Source organism: Plecotus auritus (genome assembly GCF_963455305.1).
Source record: "Plecotus auritus genome assembly, chromosome: 3".
In the NCBI taxonomy this organism is placed as follows: Eukaryota; Metazoa; Chordata; class Mammalia; order Chiroptera; family Vespertilionidae; genus Plecotus; species Plecotus auritus.
The window spans coordinates 210,094,530-210,117,723 of NC_137772.1; the positions used below are offsets into that span (position 1 = coordinate 210,094,530).

Below are 23,194 nucleotides of genomic sequence, written 5' to 3' on the forward strand. Positions count from 1 at the left end.
TCTCCTTCCTATCGGGGCTAGCGGTTGGGGAAGGAGGGACTATTCTTCGGCGGGTCCTGTCCCGAGAGTGAGAAAGGCCCAGCCGGGGTCCTCGCAACTCAGCTCGGGGCGCCCGACCCCGGGGAGGAAGGCTCAACAGGGGGGCGCCCGACCCGGGGAGGAAGGCTTCTTCTCCAGTCGGGAGGGGGGAGGAAACGGCGCACAAAAGCAGCCCGACTGGTTCCTTATCAGCGTCCAGGGGAAGGGTGGAGAAAGGGGAAACAGAAACGGGCCAGCGCCGAGCTCCCGCCCGAGCGGCTTTTAAACTGCGTTTCCACAGCCTCTCGCAGGGCGCCGCGGCTAATGGAACCCGCGCGAGGCGTCGGGCCAATCAGCGCCGCGCTTCCTCCGGCCTCCCGCCAATGGCGGCGCGCGTTCTTGGGGCGTGGGCGAAGCAGGCTGCTTTCCCTGGCTGTCGTGTGTGGGCTGGGGTTGGTGCGGACGCCTGGCTGGGCTGCACTTGGTCCGCAGTTCTGCTCCGGGGGCTTTTGTGTCCGCCTCTTGCTTTGCTTTCTGAGCGTTTTTGTTTTTTGTTTTCTCCACGCGCTGCTCCCCAGCGGAAGCCGTGAGGCTCGGAGGCAGCAGCCCTCACCCCAGGCGAGGAGCGAGCGCGCCAGCGTGAACACCGAAGTGACGGCTGCGGGGAAGGGGGTTCGCCGCCGAGATGCCAGAGTTCCTGGAAGACCCCTCGGTCCTGACGAAGGAGAAGTTGAAGAGTGAGTTGGTGGCCAACAATGTGACGCTCCCGGCGGGGGAGCAGCGCAAAGACGTGTACGTGCAGCTCTACCTGCAGCACCTCACGGCACGCAACCGGCCGTCGCTCGCCGCCGGCGCCAACAGCAAAGGGCCCCCGGACTTCTCCAGCGACGAGGAGCGCGAGCCCACTCCGGTCCTCGCCGCCGCGGGCCGCAGCCGCGCCGCCGTCGGCAGGGTAAGGGCGCCCGGCCCGGGCCACAAAGGCGGCCGTTTGACGGTTGTCGCTCCCCGCGCGCTCGCGGTCCTCCCTCCTCGGCGCCCCCTCGGGCCTCCTCGGCGGCGGGGCTGGACGCGGGCCCTGCGCCGCGGGCTTGCAGGCCATGGGAGGGGAGGGCGCTGGAGAGGAGAGTCCCGAAGTTGGGGCCACAGGGCTGGCGTTTTGGCTGAGTGTGCCTGGGAGGCGTGAAGTTCGCGTGTGCGCGGAGGTTGCGCGTGGGCGGCGGGGGGCTCGGTGTTGCTGGACGGGCCGCCGGGACGGTATTCGGACAGCGACAACCGTGCCCTTTTCGAAAGCGCTTAGGAGGGGTCAGCCCGAAACTGCTCCGGGTTACCTTTGAGCGTTTTCCCGCTTTCTTAACTGCAGTGACTGGTAACCGAGTCTCGGAGCGCTCCCTGGAGGGCAATTTGTGCATACTAATTTCTAACCAAAATTTGAAATAAATTCCCGCCTTTTTATGTTGTTGTTTTTTTTTTTAATCTGGAGGGCTTTTTGAACCGTTTATGTTTTTCTTGTTTGTGTTATTCTTTTCCAGTAACAAGGCCATCTTTTGGCGGGGGACCTTAAAATGAGCATTTAAAAATACGCCATTAAGCTGTTATCTTAGACACTCAAACATTTTAAAATTCTGGTTATTAAGGGCTTTGGTTTTTGGATTTTTTGGGTCAGTTTTGTAGGAGGAAAGCAAAGACTTTGCTTATTAATGTCACGTTTATTTCATGACATTCTGGTATGTCAGTGTCACAGTTTGGAATATCTAATGGCGGGTAAATCTCAGATTGGCTCCAGCAAATGGATATTTTGTTTGAGAACAGTTTGGGGGTTTTGTTCGGTGGGTTTCTATAGGTTGTTTTGCTGGTAAGAAACTATCAAGTTACCAGACTTCAAATCCTAACAGAATGTAGTTCAAAGTAGTGATTGATGTAAGGGACAATGCTTTGTAAGGACTTAGAATATTGAGCCTGGAGCTGTTGCTACTAATTATTGGTATAATTCAAAAGTACTTGTTTCGCAGTTATGTTGTTTAATTTTAGTTTTAAAAAACCTATCTGATGTGCTTTCTGGACTACCCATATAGAAATGAAAGGTGTAATAAATACATGTAAATTTAATTGAAAACGTTAGCCTGGGCTTTCAAGAATTGAAAATCTTATAACTTAAGCCAGTGCCTGGAAAATAGTAGTACCAGGTCTGTATTTGTTCAATAAATAAAGACTGATGGGCCGGAATGGCTCAGTGGTTGAGCATTGACCTATGAGCCAGAGGTCACGTTGTATCCCAGGTCAGGGCACTTGCCCGGGTTGCAGATTGATCGGTACCAGAGGCAGCTAGTCAGTGATTCTCTCTCATCATTGATGTTTTTTCCTCTCTCTCCCTTTCCCTTCCTCTCTGAAATAAATATATATTTTTTAAAAAAATAATAAATAAGCAAAAGACTGACCTTACAGTTTCTGATGTCTTGTTTTTGTGGATTTGAAGATAACAGGTCTATAGAACCCTATCTTAGTCTGTGCAAACATTCTTTTTTGTTGTTAATTCTTAACCTAGGATATTTTGTTGTTGATTTTTAGAGAGTGGAAAGGAGGGGAGGAGGCTGGGAAAGAGTTGGGGGTTGGCAACATCGTGGTGAGGTCGTGAGAGGGGCATATTGATTGGTTGTCTCCTGTAGGAGCAGGTACAACCTGCAAACCAGGTATATGCCCATGTCCAGGAATCAAACTTGAGACCCTTATGTCTGCAGGCAGATGCTCTAACTACTAAGCAACACTGGCCAGGGCACAAACATATTCTTGAACCATAGAAGTATTTGGTTGTATGTTTTATAATAGGACTAGAGGCCTGGTGCACAAAATTTGTGCACTGGGAGGATGGGGTCCCTCAGCCTGGCCAGCACCCTCTCCCAGCCCAGGACCTTGCTCCTTACTGCCCACCTGCTGGCTGCTCCTTAGTACTGCCGTGAGCCTGGCTTCTGGCTGAGCAGCACTCCCCCTGTGGGAGCTCACTGACCACCAGGTGGCAGCTCCTGCATTGAGTGTCTGCCCCCTGGTGGTCAGTGCACATCATAGTGACCTGTCATTTTGCCCTTCCATCGTTTTGCATATTAAGCTTTTATTAATAGGATTACTGTTCTTATTTTGATGATTCATTTTCTATAAAAACAACCATCTTGGTTTTGATGTTTGTTCTTCAATTAGTTTTTTAGAAGAGTATGCCCTACCCTACTCTGTGTTCTAAATTTCAGTTTAATTACTCAACATTTTTTTAGTTCCTGTCTTATGCTCTTAAGTACTGGAGATGGATTTCTGCTGACCCTGCCCACCACCTTAATTTATTAGTTTTTTATTTTTTGTATTATAATCATCATGTTTATTATTTTTGTAATCTCAAATTTCCCATATTATCCAAGTTGTTTAGCACTATGCAAATAAACTCTGGGTGAAAGGAATTAACATTTTAAGAGACCCTACTATGTTCAGTGGCATGCTCAGCCTTTTATATGTCATTTCATGTTTTTATACGTATAGAGAAAAACTATTTCACAGCCATAAATTTAGGACCTCTCTACTTGTATTTAAAACTCAAAAAAAATGTGTATTCTTGGGTAGGCTTAATAGTGTGAAGAAATTGAAGAAGTTAATAGTGGGCCCTATCTGGTTTGGCTCAATGGATAGAGCGTCGCCTGCAGACTCAAGGGTCCCAGGTTCGAATGTGGTCAAGGGCATATGCTGGGGTTGTGGGCTCAATCTCCAGTAAGGGGTTTGCAGGAGGCAGCTGATTAATGATTCTCGCTCATCGTTGATGTTTTTATCAACCTCTCCCTTCTCTGAAGTCAATAAAAAATATTTTTAAAAAATAGTCTCTTAAAAAAAGAAAAAGTTAATAGTGGTAGTTGGTCAATAACATCATAAAAAGCAGAAATTTAGAATCTGTTTTAAAGCCCATTAAGTAAGTGGTTATAACTTAGGAGTCTAATAGACAGGTTTGTCAGGTATAGGAAAAATATCAAATATACAGGAAAAGCATGTTGGTATTTATAATAGTGAAATTATTCTCTTTTGAACATTCCTTCTATGTGTACAACATTTTATGTTCTAGTCATTGTTAGCCCCGTTTATAGTAACAATATAGACTCACATTTCTTTTTTCTTTTTTTAATGGGAACGTGGGAAAAATTAACTTTTTTTATTATTATTGATTTTAGAGAGGACGGGAGAGGGAGAAAGAAACATCAGTGATGAGAGAATCATTTATTGGCTGCCTCCAGCACGGCCTCTCCTGGGGATCTAGCCTGCAACCCAGGCATGTGTCCTGACGGGGAATCAAACCAGCAGCTTTTTGTGCAAGGGACAACACTCAACTACTGAGCAATTGTTTTATTTCTGTCATCGCTGTGGTCTCTCAGATTCATTTGATGTAACGTGACAAAAATGTTTGCATGTCCGAAATTTGGTTTTGGGTTTTAGTTTTCTATTTCTAAGGCTTTTTATTTTATGCATTTTGGTGATACCAGTATTTTTAGGTGTTGAGATGATCTAGATTGTTGTCAAAAAAATAACATTTACAGAGTTGGCAGTCTGCCTGTTACTGCCAAGATGGAAAGCATTGTAGCAATTTTGAATCCAGTGGAGCATAACATTCTTGAATGATCTTGCTCTGGTCAGGATTATGAATTCTTACCAGGAAATATTTGAAGACATGGAACAAAACATTAAAAAGTATGCTAATGTGCCCTGGCCAGTTTGGCTCAGTGGATAGAGCATCAACCCTCTGACTGAAGGGTCCCAGATTCGATTCCGGTCAAGGGTATGTACTATGGTTGCAGGCTCAAATCCCCCAGGTGGGAAGCAGTGATGTTTCTCTGTGTCTCTTCTCCTCCCTTCCACTCTCTCTAAAAACCTATGGGAAAAAATCCAGCCCTAACTGGTTTGGCTCAGTGGATAGAGCGTCAGCCTGCGGACTGAAGGGTCCCAGGTTTGATTCTGGTCAAGAGCATGTACCTTGGTTGCGGGCACATCCCCAAGTGGGGAGTGTGCAGGAGGCAGCTGATCGATGTTTCTAACTCTCTATTCTTCTCCCTTCCTCTCTGTAATATTTAAAAAAAAAAAAAAATCCACCGGTGAGGATTAACAATAGCAACAAAAGTATGCTAATGATGGTAAATATTAATTAAATCATAAATTGGCCATCAGACTCTACAATAAGGTGTTAAGTGTACAGGCTTCTGAATCAGGGTTATAGATTTAAATTCTGGGTCAGCTGCTTATTTAGATGACTTTTAATAATGAACATTGTCCATTAGATGCTCAGTTTTCATTTGGAAAATAGAAATAATCTAATAGCTACTTAATTAGGTTGAGGCTTACAGTAGGTTGCATTTCTGAAAGTGTCTAGTGCTCAGCAACTTATACTACTACTACTACTACTACTACTACTACTACTAGAGGCCGGGTGCATGGATTCGTACACTGGTGGGGTCCCTTGGCCTGGCCTGCAGGGATCGGGCCAAAACCAGCTCTCTGACATCCCCCTAAAGGTCCTGGATTGCAAGAGGGAGCAGACCAGGCTGAGGGACCCCACCGGTGCATGATTGGGGCCGGGGAGAGACTGTGGGAGGGCTCCAGGGTGTGCCCGGCCCATCTTGCCCAGTCCTTATTGGCCGGACTCCAGCAGCAAGCTAACGTACTGGTCGGAGCATCTGCCCCTGGTGGTCAGTGCGTGTCATAGTGACTGGTCGGGCACTTAGCATATTAGGCTTTTATTATATAGGGTAACGTGATTTCTAAACTTTTTTTGTTTTTATTTAATGCCAGAACAATGCAGTGTTACCATAATATATTTTTCAGGATTGGGTGGGGTAAGTTTGTGAAAGTGATGTATGCATAGTCTATTCAAATGTTACTATACAGCATATTATGCAGAATGTCTGAGTTACCCATGCAAAAGTGTGCTTAAGTTTTCTCTCGTAAAATGGGAATATTAGTATCTATCTCATATGATTTTTATTCATTAATTTAATACATACAAGGTACTTAGAAAACAGCTTGGTACATAATAAGTATTCACTAAAATCTGTTTCATAACAATAATTATTATACTTCAGCATCTTTACTACTAATGGTAGTGATTTTAAAATAAGGAAGTCATAGGTGATACTATACAACTGTTGGATTTTATTTTATTATTATTACTAGAGGCCCATTGCACAATATTCATGCAAGAATAGGCCTTCCCCTGGCTTAAGTCCCTGCTCCTGGCCCGCCCGGGAGCCGGCAAGTCCTCACTTCTGTCTGGAGCACCGCTCCTGTAGCTCCCTCTGCCGCTCCCCCTCCCCCTCATAGCAGGTGTCCCGCCCCTCCTGGCTGCTCCACACCTGCATATGCAAATTAACCCGCCATCTTTGTTGGGTTAATTTGCATACTCTGTGGGCGTAGTGGAGGTACGGTCAATTTACATGTTTGTCTTTTATTAGGTAAGATTATTACTAGAGGCCCGGTGCACAAATTGTGCACATTGGGTCTGGCTGGCCCTCCCTGATGGGGGCCCATTGGGCCGAGCCAGTGGGAGGGAGGGGCTATGGGCAGTTGGCCTGGTCGGCCCCACCCCCGATTGGCCCCTGGCCAGCCCCACTCCCAATCAGGATGTTGGGGGGCTTTGGGGGGCAGGGCCGGCCAGGCAGGGGGCCTGATTGGGGCCCAGATCAGGCTGGTTGGCTGCCACAGTGCATGTCATAGGTACTGGTCATTCCGGTTGTTCTGGTCGTTCCACCATTCTGGTTGCTGGGCTTTTATATATATAGATTATTTTAAATTTATTTTTATTGATTTCAGAGAGGGAAAGATAGAAATATCAATGATGAGAGAGAATCACTGATCGGCTGCCTTCTGCACGCCTCCTACTGGGGATTGAGCCTGCAACCTGGGCATGTGCCCTTGACCAGAATCGGACCCAGGACCCCTCAGTCCGCAGGCTGACGCTCTCTCTAATCCACTGAGCCAAACTGGCTAGGACGTATTTTATTTTTAAAAAGTATTTATTGATTGGGGTGACATTGGTCAACATGAACATGCAGGTTTCAGGTATGGGTTTCTATGTTAGAAGATCTGTATATTACACTCTGTGCCCACCACCCAAAGTCACATCTCCCATCACCTTATATTAGGACACCCTTCTCCTCCCACCCCAAATGTTGGGTTTTAAAGTTGAAAAAGATATTTTAGATCACCTGGTAGTTGGGAAGAAACTGGAGAACAGTGCCTGGCACATACTAGGTACTGAATTTTTTTTTTTTTTATTGATTTTTTACAGAGAGGAAGGAAGAGTGATAGATAGTCAGAAACATCGATGAGAGAGAAACATCGATCAGCTGCCTCCTGCACACCTCCCACTGGGGATGTGCCCGCAACCAAGTTACATGCCCTTGACCGGAATCGAACCTGGGACCTTTCAGTCCGCAGGCTGACGCTCTATCCACTGAGCCAAACCGGTTTTGGCGGTACTGAATATTTTTGACTGAATGAAACTAAGAGATTAACATAATTTACTTAAAAGTAACAAAGCTTTCTGAAGACAGGAATCAGTACAACTAGTGGTTCCTTCCTCACTGAAACTGCTGGCTTGGTAATTATGTATGTCACACTACCTGTCTCCCAATTTTTATTCTTATTAAATTGGACATTTCATAAAATGACATTACTTTTCTGAAATTTTCCTACAAATGAAAAATAAAAAGCAAGCAGCCTGTTATGAACCCTTGCTCAATTTAACTTACCTTATTCCAATAAATTAACCTCTAATATTTCTTTGTACAGCTGTAGTTTTTTCATTATTTTAAGAAAATATAAGGGAGTTGGTTTCCTACTTCGATTTAATAAGCCTTTATTATTTTTTGATAAGCCTGAATGGATTTTTGGGGGGATGGGGGTGGGCGGGGAGAGTTCATTGAGGGAAAAGAAGACATATGTAACACTTTCAACAATAAAAAAAATTTTTTTAATGGATTTTTAAAAATACGTGACTTTTTTTTCTCCCCAGGTGACACTTTCATATATTCAACAAAACATCTTATTAAGTACTTGTTCCTGTGTCAGGCACTTTTTCTTTGATTTCAGAGAGGAAGGGAGAGGGAGAGAGAGAAACATCAAGGATGAGAGAGGATCATTGATCGACTGCCTCCTGCACATCCCCTACTGAGGATCGAGACCACAACCCAGGCATGTGCCTTTGACCAGAATCAAACCTGGGATGATTCAGTCTGCAGGCTGACTCTATCCACTGAGCCAAACCAGCTAGGGCTCAGGCACTCTTTATTTTAGATGTTTGGGAGACATAAGTATGACAAGACTCTTGCTTTCTGCTACGTTATTTTTTTTTTTTTAAAATATATTTTATTGATTTATTACAGAGAGGAAGGGAGAGGGATAGAGAGTCAGAAACTCAATGAGAGAGAAACATCGATCAGCTGCCTCCTGCACAACCTCTACTGGGGATGTGCCCGCAACCAAGGTACATGCCCTCGACCGGAATCGAACCCGGGACCCTTCAGTCCGCAGGCTGACGCTCTGTCCACTGAGCCAAACCGGTCAGGGCTGCTGCGTTATTAAATGCTGCATCCAAAATCACCTGAGATACTAATTGAAATACAGATTATCAGGCCCAAGATTAGGGTAAGACTTAAAAACATATATATTTTTATTGATTTCAGAGAGGGAGAGAGAGAGAGAAACATCAATGATGAGAGAGAGCCATTGATCGTTTGCCTCCTGCATGCCCCACACTGCAAATTGAGCCCGTAAAATATCCTGGATGTTTTGATGATAGTAGAGTTTGAACATTCTTATGATGGGAAGGGATTATTACAAGTAATCTGTACCCGATTGGCTTTCTTTAAGGCATTTATGTTATACAATGGAGGGTTGTTTTTTTCTAGTCTATCCACACATTTTGGAAAATTCAAGTAGATCATCAACACGGGATTAGGTCTGTTTGATTAAAAGTCTTTTTTCTAAAGAGACTTCAGGGCTTTAATATATAGAACTCTTAGGCTTTATGCAACTATTTTGATATCAGGGTGTGGGTTGCTTTAAGATTTGAGCCTAATGATCCTAGATAAGTGCAGTATGTACAGGGGTTGGCAACAGTAGGGTTAAAATTGTAATACAAGTAATTCAATAAGTAATAAATAATACAAGAGTAAACTTGTGCATACTCACAACTATAAACTTACTGTTGCCCACCCCTGTATATTAAAGCTTTCTGAAAGTAACCTCACTAACTTATCACAGCCAGAATTTTATTACTTACCTTAAATTGATACCATTGCTCTTATTAGCAGCTCTTTTTAGTATATTTTATTGATTTTTTACAGAGAGGAAGGAAGAGGGATAGAGAGTTAGAAACATCGATGAGAGAGAAACATCGATCAGCTGCCTCTTGCACACCTCCCACTGGGGATGTGCCCGCAACCAAGTCACGTGCCCTTGACCGGAATCGAACCTGGGACCCTCCAGTCCGCAGGCTGACGCTCTATCCACTGAGCCAAACCGGTTTTGGCTAGCAGCTCTTTTTAAATAATATCTCATAATCTTGTCCTAATTTTCATTTGATTAAAGTATTCAAGTTTTTATTTGGTTAAAAAAGCAGAAATTCTAATCTATGGCCAAATAATGTGATTCTCCCCCTTCCCACCCCCCTGACATCATTGGAAAGTAAACAGTTTATACAACTTTATGATTTTTGTCCTTTTGCATAAAATATTTCATATGTTAACTGTTCTGCTTAAATATCAGAGCCTACATTGACTTTGACATTTGTGGCCTTTATTTATTTATTTATTTATTTATTTATTTATTTATTTTATTTTTTAAAGATATTGTAGCTTTAATTTACACCTTCGTGACTATTTTTTTTTTAATATATTTTATTGATTTTTTACAGAGAGGAAAGGAGAGGGATAGAGAGTTAGAAACATCGATGAGAGAGAAACATCAATCAGCTGCCTCCTGCACACCTCCTACTGGGGATGTGCCCGCAACCAAGGTACATGCCCCTGACTGGAATCGAACCCGGGACCCTGGAGTCCGCAGACCGACGCTCTATCCACTGAGCCAAACCAGTTAGGGCTGTGGCCATTATTTAAATAGTGATTGGAAGTTTACATAGTTTTTCTAATAGATACTGCTATTGCTTACATTATTCTTAAAAATTCCTTTGTAATTTCTCTCAAACCTTGTTCCATGTTCTTTCAACTATAGTAGTGTCCCCCTTATCCATGGTTTCAGTTACCCTTCATTAGCCAGTCTAAATATATTAAATGAAAATTCCAGAAATAAACAGTTCACACATAAGTTTTATTTTTTTTTCCTTTTTTAAAATTTTTTTAAATTTAATAAATCTTTATTGTTCAGATTATTACAATTGTTTCTCCTTTTCCCCCCCATAGCTCCCCTCCACCCGGTTCCCACCCCACCCTTTGCCCTTACCTCCCCCACACTGTCCTCATCCATAGGTGTACGATTTTTGTCCAGTCTCTTTTTGCACCCCCCATACCCCTTTCCCCCTGAGAATTATCAGTCCACTCCCTTTCTATGCCCCTGATTCTATTATATTCACCAGATTATTCTGTTCCTCAGATTTTTAATTCACTTGATTTTTAGGTTCACTTATTGATAGATATGTATTTGTTGTTCATAATTTTTCTCTTTACTTTTTTCTTCTTCCTCTTCTTTAAGAATACCTTTCAGCATTTCATATAATACTGGTTTGGTGGTGATGAACTCCTTTAGCTTTTTCTTATCTGTGAAGCTCTTTATCTGCCCTTCAATTCTGAATGATAGCTTTGCTGGGTAGAGTAATCTTGGTTGTAGGTTCTTGCTGTTAATCACTTTGAATATTTCTTGCCACTCCCGTCTGGCCTGCATAGTTTCTGTTGAGAAATCAGCTGACAATCGTATGGGTGCTCCCTTGTAGGTAATTAACTGTTTTTCTCTTGCTGTTTTTAATATTCTCTCTTTGTCTTTTGCTCTTGGCATTTTAATTATGATGTGTCTTGGTGTGGTCCTCTTTGGATTCCTTTTGTTTGGGGTTCTGTGTGCTTCCTGGACTTGTAAGTCTATTTCTTTCACCAGGTGGGGGAAGTTTTCGGTGATTATTTCTTCAAATAGGTTTTCAGTATCTTGCTCTCTCTCTTCTTCTGGCACCCCCATAATTCTGATGTTGGTACGCTTGAAGTTGTCCCAGAGGCTTCTTACACTATCTTCAACTTTTTGGATTCTTTTTTCTTTTTTCTTTTTTTTTTTTTTTCTTTTCTGGTTGAGTGTTTTTTGCTTCTTTGTGTTTCTAATCTTTGACTTGATTCTTGCGTTTCTCTAGTCTGCTGTTGGGTCTCTGTATAATATTTTTTATATCAGTCAGTGTATGTTTAATTTCTAGCTGGTCCTTTTTTATATCTTCGAGGATCTCGTTATATTTATCGGCCTTTTCTGGGATATTCTTGAAGAGCCTTATACCCGTGGTTTTGAATTCTATATCCAGTCGTTTGTTTTCCTCCATTTCTTTAGTTTGTGATCTGTTTCTTCGTCTCCCCATTTTTCACTGCTTTGCTGAGTTGGTAGAGTAGCTTTGTGTGCTAGGTTTCCTATATGGCCCAGTGGGTCGGCCTCCCCAGTTAACCTGAGGTGGACACTCTTGGTGCACCCCTTTGTGGACTGTGTGTACAGCCTTGTTGTAGTTAAGTCTTGATTGTTGTTGGTATCACTGGGAGGAATTGACCTGCAGGCCAGTTGGCTGTGAGGATCAGCTGTGTCTACACTGGGGGAAGTTTGGTGCTGGAGACAGCCTTATAGGATTAGCCTTGCTAGATTGCAAAAGCCTCTGTGCTCAGCTTGGATGGGGTGGAGTCTCAGGGCGGGGCAGACTGTCTTGGCTTCCCGTCAGCCCTGCCCTTGTGCGAGTCTCCAGACCTCTGCCTTCCGAGGTTCCCGAGTTTCCGCCTTACAGTCCAGATTTCCCCGGTAAGAGCATGGGTCCCCAGGGGCTTACCCGGAACTGTGGTTCAGTGCTGTCGGAACTGGGGTTCAGTGCAGTCAGGAGCTTCCGACTCCCTTCCGCTAGGAATAGCCTGTGGTAACCTCCGCAGTCAGTCTTTGTGCACACTCGCGCCTCCAGACCCCTGCCGCAGCGGCTCCTCTGAGTCTCCGAGTCCCTGTGTGCCTTTCTCTCTACCTGACAGTCCAAACTCCCCCTGTATGAGCCTGGGTCCACAGGGTTTCGCCCGGAACTGAGGTTCAGTGCAGTCGGAACTGGGGTTCAGTGCAGTCGGGGGCTTCTTTCCCCCTCCTGCCAGAGAAAGCCAGCCAGGCACTCCGCCGCCCTTCCTCTCTGCGCGCGCATCTCCATACCTCAGCTCATTGCCGCTCCTTCTCCCTGAGATTTCCTCTTTCCTTCTAGTTGTAGAATTTCCACTCAGTCAGCTTTCCTGTGGTTCTGGATGGTGTCCGTTCTATCTTTTAGTTGTAGTTTTGAAATTGTTGTGCGGGGCAGCAGTTTAGGTGCTTACCTATGCCGCCATCTTGGTTTCTCCTTCCACACATAAGTTTTAAATTTTGCACAGTTTTGAGTAGCATGCTGACTGAAATCTTGCATTGTCTAGCTCTGTCCCACCCAGGACATGAATCATCCCTTTGTCCAATGTATCCATGCTGTACAAATAATAATACACTAAGATGTTTTAAGAGGCCAAATTCATGTACTTTCATTATGCTGTAGTTATAATTGTTCTATTTTATTCTTAGTTATTGCTAATCTCTTACTGTGCCTAATTTATAAATTAAACTTTATCATAGGTATATATGTACTAGTGCCCCGGATTTGTGCACATTGAAAGGAAATTAATTAGAAGGTGGCCAGCAGGACTGGGCGAGAAGGGCCGGACAGGCCTGGAGCCAACCTCCCGTGATCTCTCTCCTGCCAGCCGCACCTGGGGCAGCACCTCGGCTTGAAGGGTGTCTGTGGAGTGAGCGGGTCCCTCCAGCAGGTGGGGTCCCTCGCCCTGTCCTGTGGGGATAGGCCCAAAACTGGCTCTCCAACATCCCCTGAGGGGTCCCGGATTGTGAGAGGGCGGTTCTCGGGCGACACACCCTGGAATCAGGCTCCCTCCTCTCTGGTACCAGGGTGCGTCATCTGAGAACTGCCACTGCCAAGTCACCTGAGCTTGGCGGCTCCTGCATTGAGCATCTGCCCCTAGTGGCAGTGCAAGTCATAGTGACCAGTCGTTCTGCTGTTCAATCGATTTGCATATTACCCTTTTATTATATAGGACTAGAGGCCCGGTGCACAAATTTGTGCACGGGTGGGTCTGGCTGGCCCATCCCAATGGGGCTGATCAGGGCTGGGCCGGCAGGGGAGGGGCCCGGGAGGTTGGGGGAGGTGATCAGGGCCCCGATTGGACCGGTTGTCTGCTACAGTGTGCTTCATAGCGACTGGTCATTCCGTCGTTTGGTCCCTGGGCAGATAGATAGATAGATGATTGATAGATAGATAGATAGATAGATAGATGATATATAGGGAAAATATGGTATATATAGGGTTCAGTGCTATGTGCAGTGTCAGGCACCCACTGGATAAGGGCAGACTTTTTTTTTTTAAGGGAGCGGGAGGAAAACATCAACATGAGAGTGTCATTCAGCTGCCTCTTGCACACACCTTACCAGGCATTGAGCCTGCATCCTGGGCATTTACCCTGACCAGGAATCGAACTAGCAACTTTTCAGTGCATGGGATGACACCCAACCAACTGAGCCACACCAGCCAGGGCCAGACTGTTGTATACTTTTTATTATTATTACTTATTTTTATTGATTTTAGAGAGAGAAAGAAACATCCATGATGAGAGAGAATCATTGATCAGCTGCCTCCTGGATGCCACATACTGGGGATCGAGCCCACAACCCAGGCATATGCCCTTAGCCGGAGTTGAACCTGAGACCCTTCAGTCCTCAGGCCAACGCTCTATCCACTGAGCAAAACCGCCTAGGGCCAGACTGCTGTATTCTTAAAAAATGGTCATATAGATCTGGGATCTTGGAATATATCCCTTGAATAAAGGCAGACTACCATAGTCTTAATGAAATGGTCGGATAGAACTAAGTATGGCAAAAAAGCTTTGTCAGAAGTGATGTGTCTGACTTCCTTCATGCGTCAAAAACTGTCTATTAAAGTCACTATATTTCAAGAAGAATCTTCACTTGGGCTTTGTAAGTTCTGGTGTGCTTATTTAAAGGAATAATTTTTATACATTTTTTATGGTAAAGTCTTAAACTCCTAGATTAACTTAAACATTTAAATATTATAAAAGAGGCCAGTAGTGAATTTTATTTACAGTTACCTGGATGAAAATATTTAAATCCGGTCCATTTACTGGTTTGAATTTTTCATGCCATCACCTCCTCTTTAGACAGGTTAGCCCACATTGACTGTTTTAACAATAATGTCTGGCCCTAGCCGGTTTGGCCCAGTGGATAGACTGTCGGCCTGCGAACTAAAGGTTCGATTCCGGTCAAGGGCACATGCCTGGGTTGTGGGCTTGCTCCCCAGTGGGGGGCTTGCAGGAGGCAGCTGATCAATGATTCTCTCTCATCATTGATGTTTCTCTCTCTCTCTCTCTCCCTCTTCCTTCTCTGAAATCAATAAAAATAAAAATAATGTCTGTAAAATTGAGTTACTTGATTAGCTTCTAGGTTTGTGTAATTATAACCAAACTTGGAAAATATCTCCAAACAATGAGTTACTTTTAATTTAGTCAAATAGCTAAGGCTTAATATAACTATAAATCAACTTGAAGGTGAATTTCCATGTTTATTGTATATAGTGTTATTTATATAGTAAATGAGTATTTTAAAATTCATATTGAAATGATAACTGGACTTTGTTTACAGAAAGCCACAAAGAAAACTGATAAACCCAGACTAGAAGATAAAGATGATTTAGATGTAACCGAACTCACTAATGAAGATCTTGTGGATCAGCTTGTGAAATATGGGGTGAATCCTGGCCCTATTGTGGGTAAGTTGACAAAATTTCAAATATCTTTCCTGTGAAGTAGTACCCTAAATTGTTTATCCCTTTTACCTAGCAGTTAAGTTTGGGTTCTAAGGGCCACTCTGTCAATCATTTATATGACCAGGACCTTACTCTTTTTTTTTTAACTATAAATGAGGGAATTGAACTAGACAATCTCCAAGATCACTTTACCTCTGTTGTCAAAATTGTTTCATATGTGCTCGTATTACCTGGTGAGACACATGGTAATATGTCTTATATGTCAGTTGAGGAAAATCTGAGGTAACATGACTGGCCAAAGTCATTTAAATCAGTAATTTAGTAATAGGCTTGTTAGTATAACTCAACTTAATCAATACCTAGCACTTTCCGTTACTAAAAGGACCTTTTTTTCTCTTTTTATTTTTAACGGGAGAAAAACCAATTTAATATGTGCACATGGAAGAATCGTAAAAAATCTTGTTTTGGTTGGAAGTCAAGAATGATACCCTGAAGGGCAAACTAAAAAGAGAAAACTTAGAACTAAATACACTGAATTGCCATCATTTGGTTACTTTTGCAGGACTGAGTATGCCTTAATTTTAGAAGGTCTTGGCAATATATAATCTCAGGGTGAGGAAGTTCTACATATTTTGATCTTCTAAGTTATGTAAAAGATTGAACACTGGAGATTTGTGGGTTTGTTTTCTCCTATAGGCGTAGGAGCAAACAAGGATTTTGGATGCGCCTTTCTTTTGTTTTATTTAATAACTGTATATAAGTAGATAATATTTGCCTATTAATATAATTACCAGCAGACATTTGGTACCCTTGTAAAATTTTATTTAAAATTCAAAAGGGAGATGTTGAAAAATGTGTATTATCTATATGTATAAAAAGCCCGCGACCGGAATGCCATAACAACCAGAATGACGGGTCGCTATGATGCCCACTGTGGCCAGTGAACCGCCCCGATTGAGGGTGGGGCAGCTGGCCAACCCCCCCCCCCCCCCCCGTCCTTCCCCTCCAGCTGGTCCTGCCCCTGATCACCCCCACACACACCCCAATAGGGGGCAGGGCCATCGGCCAACCTCTTGCAGCTCCTCCCCTACCCAGCCCCACCCCAATCAGGGGCAGGGCTGGCCAGCCAACCACCTGCCGCCCTTTCCCCCAGCTAGCCCCGCCCCCGATGGGCCCCCACCACCCTGATCAGCCCATGGCCCCTCCTCCTAGCCAGCTCTGCCCCATCAGCGGGCCTCCCCCTCCCCCCCTCCCCCCCCCCCCATCAGGGGCAGGGCCAGCCGGCCAACCACCCATGGCCCTTTCCCATGGCTAGCCTCACCCCAGATCAGTGGTTATATTTCCAGATGTATTCACCTTACATAACTGAAGTTTTGTATCTTCTGACCAACATTATGCCAAACACATTTACATTTTTAAAATGTGATTTATAGCCCTACCTGGTTTGGCTCAGTGGATAGAGCATTGGCCTGCAGACTGAAGGGTCCTGGGTTTGATTCTGGTCAAGGGCACATGCCTGGGTTGCAGCTGGATCCCCAGCAGGAGGCATGCAGGAGGCAGCCGATCAATGATTCTCTCTCATGATGTTTCTCTCCCTCTCCCTTCTTCTCTGAAATCAATAAAAAAAATTTTTAAAAAATGTGATTTATAGTACTTTTCCCATAACTAGATGGCTATTTATGTGCATATTAATCTCTTAGAGGGTTTTTGTTGTTGTTGTTTAATATGTTTTTATTGACTTTTTAGAGAGAGAGGAAGGGAGAGGGATAGAGAGATAGAAACATCAATGAGAGAGAAACATCGCTTGGCAGCCTTCTGCACACCCCCAATGGGGTAACAAGCCTCCAACCCCAGGCATGTGCCCTGACCGGGGAATTGAACTGGAGGACCTCTTGGCTTATGGGTTAGTGCTCAACCGCTAAGCCACTCTTTAGTGCTCAACCACTAAGCCACTCTGGCTGGGCAAGTTGTGGGGTTCTAATCACAGTAAGTTAGATGAGTACAATCGGTTAATAAAAATAGATTTTCTACAAAGGCAAGTACTATTATGTAGTACTGGAGAAAATATACAAATTCTAAAACTTTTGAGGCAAAAATACTCAGTCCTACCTGGTTCTTCAGTAGGTTATCTAAAAAGACCTGTATCGCCAAAACCGGTTTGGCTCAGTGGATAGAGCGTCAGCCTGCGGACTGAAGGGTCCCAGGTTCGATTCCGGTCAAGGGCATGTAGCTTGGTTGCGGGCACATCCCCAGTGGGAGGTGTGCAGGAGGCAGCTGATCGATGTTTCTCTCTCATCGATGTTTCTGACTATCTATCCCTCTTCCTTCCTCTCTGTAAAAAATCAATAAAATATATATTTTAAAAAAAATAAAAAGACCTGTATCAATCTATGTATTCCATGCTATAAAAGAAACATTGTTGTAATTATATGTTAAAATCCTATTAAAATATCTTTTTATAAAACAATTCATTATAGCCCTAACTGGTTTGGCTCAGTGGATAGAGCGTCAGCCTGTGGACTGAAGTGTCTCAGGTTCGATTCCGGTCAAGGGCATGTACCTTGGTTGCAGGCACATCCCCAGTAGGGGGTGTGCAGGAGGCAGCTGATCAATGTTTCTCTCTCATCGATGTTTCTAACTCTATCCTTCTCCCTTCCTCTCTGTAAAAAATCAATAAAATATATTTTTTTAAAAATTCATTATACAACTCTGGCCAGATGGCTCAGTTGGCTGGAGTCTGTACACCAAAAGGTTGAGGGTTTGATTCCCAGGTAGGATGCATATGGGAGACAACCAATTGATGTTCCTCTTCCTCCCCTTTCTCTCTCTCTTTTTCTCTCCTCCCCTTTCTCTAAAACAATAAAAACATCCCCAGGCAAAGGTAAAAATATTATTAAAAAATTTATTTTTCATTTTTAAGCACTTAAATAATTACAAAGCAAAGAATGAAAGTAACATTTTAATGTTGCTAAAGATAATGTCTGAGCTTATCTTAAGTAAGACAATATAAGTACTAAAGCGAGTTCTGCCTTAATACAGGAACAACCAGGAAGCTATATGAGAAAAAGCTGTTGAAATTGAGGGAACAAGGAACAGACTCAAGATCTTCTACTCCTTTGCCAACAATTTCTTCTTCGGCAGAAAATACAAGACAGAATGGAAGTAATGATTCTGACAGATACAGTGACAACGAAGAAGGTAAAGTTTTAAATGATGTTAATCAAATATATGTGATTTTTTTTCAGACTCATAAGATACAGTAACCATGCAGAAGATAAAATTTAAAATAATATTATCAAGACATGTAATTTTTGCTCATACTGTATAATTTTTCAAGTAATTTGATTTAAATAGCTTTTGTTGAAAACTAAGAAACAGAAAAGTACAAGTGTCTAATTTTCTGTCACCTAAAATTACCTAAGTACCTGTGTCTTTTTTGCTTCAAATCTCATTTTTCTAAGAAAATAAAATATTACAAATAAAGACAAAGTTGCCCCACTTATCCCTTTCCAAGTATCGTCTACATAGAAATAATCACTGACATTAGTTTTATGCTTATCTTTCCAGCCCATTTTTAAATGTTTTTTATATGCATCTATCTAATACATGGTATGACTTTGTACTTTAAAAGATCTATATAAATAATATCATGCTAAATCTTTGTCACTTTTCTTTATTCTGTTATACTGCCAAGATCTCACTTATTACTTGTCTGTTTTATTCCTTGTAATTAATATATAGCAGAAGTGTTTACATATGGCATGTTTTCTCTGTTCTCTATTTATAAGCATTTAAGTTGACAATTTTTGCTAGATAATCTGATTTCAAGGCAACTTCAGAGCAGATATTTTAGTGGACTATTTTAAGAATATTTGACCAAATATTGAAATATTTTTGAAAATAGTACAAGAAATAAATGACCTTTTAAAATTTATTATAAGAACAAGTTTATATTTGTAAATATTCATTTCATTTATATGACTTGTTTTATAATTTCATGATTACTTAATTTGACCCAAATTACTTAAATCTCTTAAGCATTGCCTGCCAGGGCATTGCCTGCCAGGGCATAGTCTGTCAGAATATGAAATATAGAGCCTTTTTCTTCAACAGCACTATGTTAGCAAGGAGGCAAAGAATAAAATCAGCTTAAACACAAGTAATGCTTAAACTTCCTGCCTCTTTTGCCTCTACAGGAAAGAAGAAAGAACACAAGAAAGTGAAGTCCACTAGGGATTTTGTTCCTTTTTCTGAACTTCCAACTACTCCCTCTGGTGGATTTTTTCAGGGTATTTCTTTTCCTGAAATCTCCCCCCGTCCTCCTTTGGGCAGGACTGAACTACAGGCAGCTAAGAGAGTGCATACTTCTAAGGGGGACCCACCTAGGGAACCTCTTATTGCCACAACCTTGCCTGGCAGGGAACAGTTGCACAAGTTAGCCTCTGGAGGGAATTTGTTTATTTCCTCCAGTTCTAGCCATGATAGATGTTTAGAGAACAGTTCTTCGACATCTCAGCATGAACTCGCTGCCATGTTGGTCTCTGCTGCAGCTTCTCCTTCACTGATTAAAGAAACCACCACTACTTGCTATAAAGACATAATAGGAAATATTTACTGTGGAGAGAAAAGTGGAATTCAACCATTATGTACTGAGAGGTCCCATGGTTCAAGTCAGTCGATTCTGTCCAGTGAAAGGAAAACACTAGAAGAGTCTGAGAGATCACAAGTAATTTCTCCACCACTTGCTCAGGCAATCAGAGATTATGTCAATTCTCTGTTGGTCCAGAGTGGGGTAGGTAGTTTGCCTGGAACATCTAACACTACACCCTCACTGGATATAGAAAACATATGGAAGAGAATTGATCAATCTAATTTTCAAGAAACTGAATCTCTCTCTCCTCCACGAAAATTGCCTAGACTGAGTAAAAAGTCAGGAGAGGAAAAGGATTCAGGTTCCTTTTTGGCATTTCAAAATATACGTGGATCTGAATCCATGTCTTCTTTTGCTACAACTGTTGTCTCTCACTCACTTGCTACCTTAGGCATAGAGATGTCTAAGCAATCACAGCATGATAAAGTAGATGCCTCAGAACTATCTTTTCCTTTCCACGAATCTATTTTAAAAGTAATTGAAGAGGAGTGGCAGCAAATTGACAGGCAGCTGCCTTCATTGGCATGCAAGTATCCAATATCTTCCAAAGAGGCAACACAGATATTATCAGTTCCAAAAGTAGATGATGAAATCCTGGAGTTTATTTCTGAAGCCACTCCACCAGCAGGTACTCGTGGAGCTTCAACTGATAAACAGTTGGACTCAGCACTTTGTAGAGTATATGAAGCTGCAGCATCAGCATTGCAAGTTGCAACCCATACCGCCTTTGTAGTTCGGGCTATGCAGGCTGATATTAGTCAGGCTGCACAAATTCTTAGCTCAGATCCTAGTCATAGCCACCAGGCACTTGGGATTCTGAGCAAAACATATGATGCAGCCTCATTTCTTTGTGAAGCTGCATTTGATGAAGTAAAGATGGCTGCCCGTACCATGGGATCTTCCACTTTAGGTCGCCGTTATCTCTGGTTGAAGGATTGCAAAATTAATCCAGCTTCTAAGAATAAGCTGGCTGTTACTCCCTTTAAAGGTGTAACATTATTTGGAGGAGAAGTATACAAAGTAGTTAAAAAGGGTGGAAATAAACACTAATAAAGTTAAAGACGTCTATCTTAACTTTGATATGGGGAACTTAGCAGATTTTCTAGGGATTTTAAGTACTTTTAAATCAAAAAATGTTAAGGTCTTTTTAGTTTCCAGATGGGGCTGATTTCAAAGTGTCAAGCTTCAACCCATCAAATTATAGTTTAAAAGTAATTGCCTACGTAGAACTGCCTTTTAAGATAAGTTGCACAGATAGAAAGCCTGATACAATTTAAAGCTTTGTAGGTCACATTTTTATCTCAAATCGTTCACTCTTTTCCATAAGATTTACAACTATTCAAAACTAAGAAAATTCTATTAACTAGAATATAAGTAGTGTCTTCGCTGGTCTTAATGTCTTTTTACTTTCTACAGCTTTTCTACATTTTTTTCTTTTTCTCACTTTTGTTTGTTTTTTTACTTATATCTACAGTATCATTCATAATATTCTAGATTATTGCATCTCAGTGTGCCAGTCTTCAGACTGTTACTGATCCACAGACAAGCATGCAAAAGAATTTGAATCTAGAAACAATTTTCAGATTAATGACAGGGTTTATTTTCTTGGTAAAATTTTACTGATAAACAGTGTGCTGACCTACATTCTGTTGTAAGTGCCTCATTTCTTCATGGGCTGGTGGCAAACAGTTTGTGGACCACACTGAGAAATACTGCTCTAAACCATGACACTCTAGGTTAGTGCATTCTCACTATCACTATAGTTTATTAGATGAACTCTATACTGGAAATTTAAAAAAAAACACTTTCAAGGTATGTTGCAGTTCATAGGTTTAATCTAAATTCTAAAAGCAAATTTAAGTTAGTTGGGTGGTGATTTTTTAAATCATAAGAAATCATACTCTACCCCAGTATCTTTGTATCTATATAAAACAGTATATTATCTTGTGTTTTCATTTCTATGATTGTAAGATGAGAGTCTAACTGTAGAGTCATTTGATAATCGAAACTTCTTTGTACTTTTATGAAAATAATAGTATTAAGTATAAGCAAAATATGGTCCCTTGGGTACTCATAGCCAGAGTCTTAGACTATACATGCCCATCTTTGCAGCTTTCTGGGAATAATTTTATTTGTTATTTGTCTTCTGAAATGTACATGTATACATGTACCTACTAAGTGTTGTGTGACTTTAAAAATGTATTACTGTAGAATGCTTCTGCAAATTCAATAAAGTTGTTAAATTTGAACAGTTTTGTGTGGTCTCCAGCAACATGTTGTATGTGTGTTTTATTCTTGGAGTTAAAATAAGTTAGATATTTGTGAAAAACATCCCTTTATCATTTCACCATTGAAACTCACTTGACATTACAGTGGTATAGTGGAAAATATTCTAAAGATAGCTTTATTATATTTGAGGACCATGTTTTATTGGCTGTTGGAATTTAAAATTTGTAAGAGAAATTAATCTGTAACCAGATACCTTATTTAAATCAGTTTCTGCTCAACTACTATTGGGTTCTTTGGATGTTTTCTAATTATTAGAATCTGAGTTAACAAAGCTTAAGATTTTATAAAGCTAAGGATTGTTCCAAATACAGATATATAATAGATCTATTAATAGGAGCTTTGGTATGTGGGGGATAGAGTTGATACTTAAATCCTAAATAAAGATTGAACTATTTGAGCTAACATGCTAAAAATCACTGCTCATTTTTGGGGAATTTGCAAGTAGACGTTTGGACTGACTAGTGCTAGACTAGCTAGCAAGACACATGGCTCCCTTGACTACTTTTAGTACAACTGTATTGAGTTCATGCGAAGCTAAGCTTTTAATAATTGTCTCCATTTCTTCTTTGGTACGAAAGTAATCAAGTTTTTGGTAACAAGTTTTAGAGGTGACAACTGACATTTTGCTATGTGATGATAAACGGCCACAAAATGTGGAAGTTAACTAAAATTTATATCAGTCTTTTAATCTATCTCTTTAAGTGATAGAGGAATGGAATATTAAAACCCTATAAAAAGACATACATATTTATTTGGGTTGTTAATAACTATTACGGTGGTATGCTAAGTAATACATACGCACTAGCTTCTCTTCAAAAAAATGTTGTATTGGGAGGAGGTGGAGAAGTAGCCTGTGATTGGTTGGACTTTTCTGCCAACAAGATTTCTCCTTACATCCTCAGTTGTACTTAGGTTTTTGTGGGGTTTTTTAAATATTGTTTTATTGATTTCAAAGAGGGAGAGAGAGAAACATCAATGATGAGAGAGAATCATTGACCAGCTGCTGCCTGCACGCCCCTTACTGGGGATGGAACCCAGGACCCTTCAGTCCCCAGGCCTATGCTCTCTATCCAGAGTCAAATCAGCTAGGGCTGTACTTAGGTTTCTTATAATCACATCAAAAAAGAAGGGAGGAGAGACTTAAATTGCACTTATGTATTAACATTGTTGCACTTAATGTTATTAGA

General features: G+C 41.9%; 1 protein-coding gene across 5 annotated transcripts in view; it reads left to right on the plus strand.

Moving 5' to 3' along the window:
• Positions 1-419: 419 nt before the first annotated feature.
• Positions 420-23,194, plus strand: part of TMPO (thymopoietin) — a 35,329-nt gene continuing 12,554 nt past the window's right edge. For 3 of the 5 annotated variants that reach the window (XM_080663048.1, XM_080663050.1, XM_080663051.1), the window contains exons 1-3: positions 420-970; positions 14,944-15,070; positions 18,107-18,265. In XM_080663048.1, coding sequence (XP_080519174.1) covers positions 704-970; positions 14,944-15,070; positions 18,107-18,265 — 553 coding nt within the window. In that variant the 5' untranslated portion in view covers positions 420-703. Of the gene's footprint in view, positions 971-14,943; positions 15,071-18,106; positions 18,266-19,263; positions 21,983-23,194 lie in introns of those variants that run through there. The other 2 variants (XM_080663047.1, XM_080663049.1) reach the window with 2 other exon arrangements.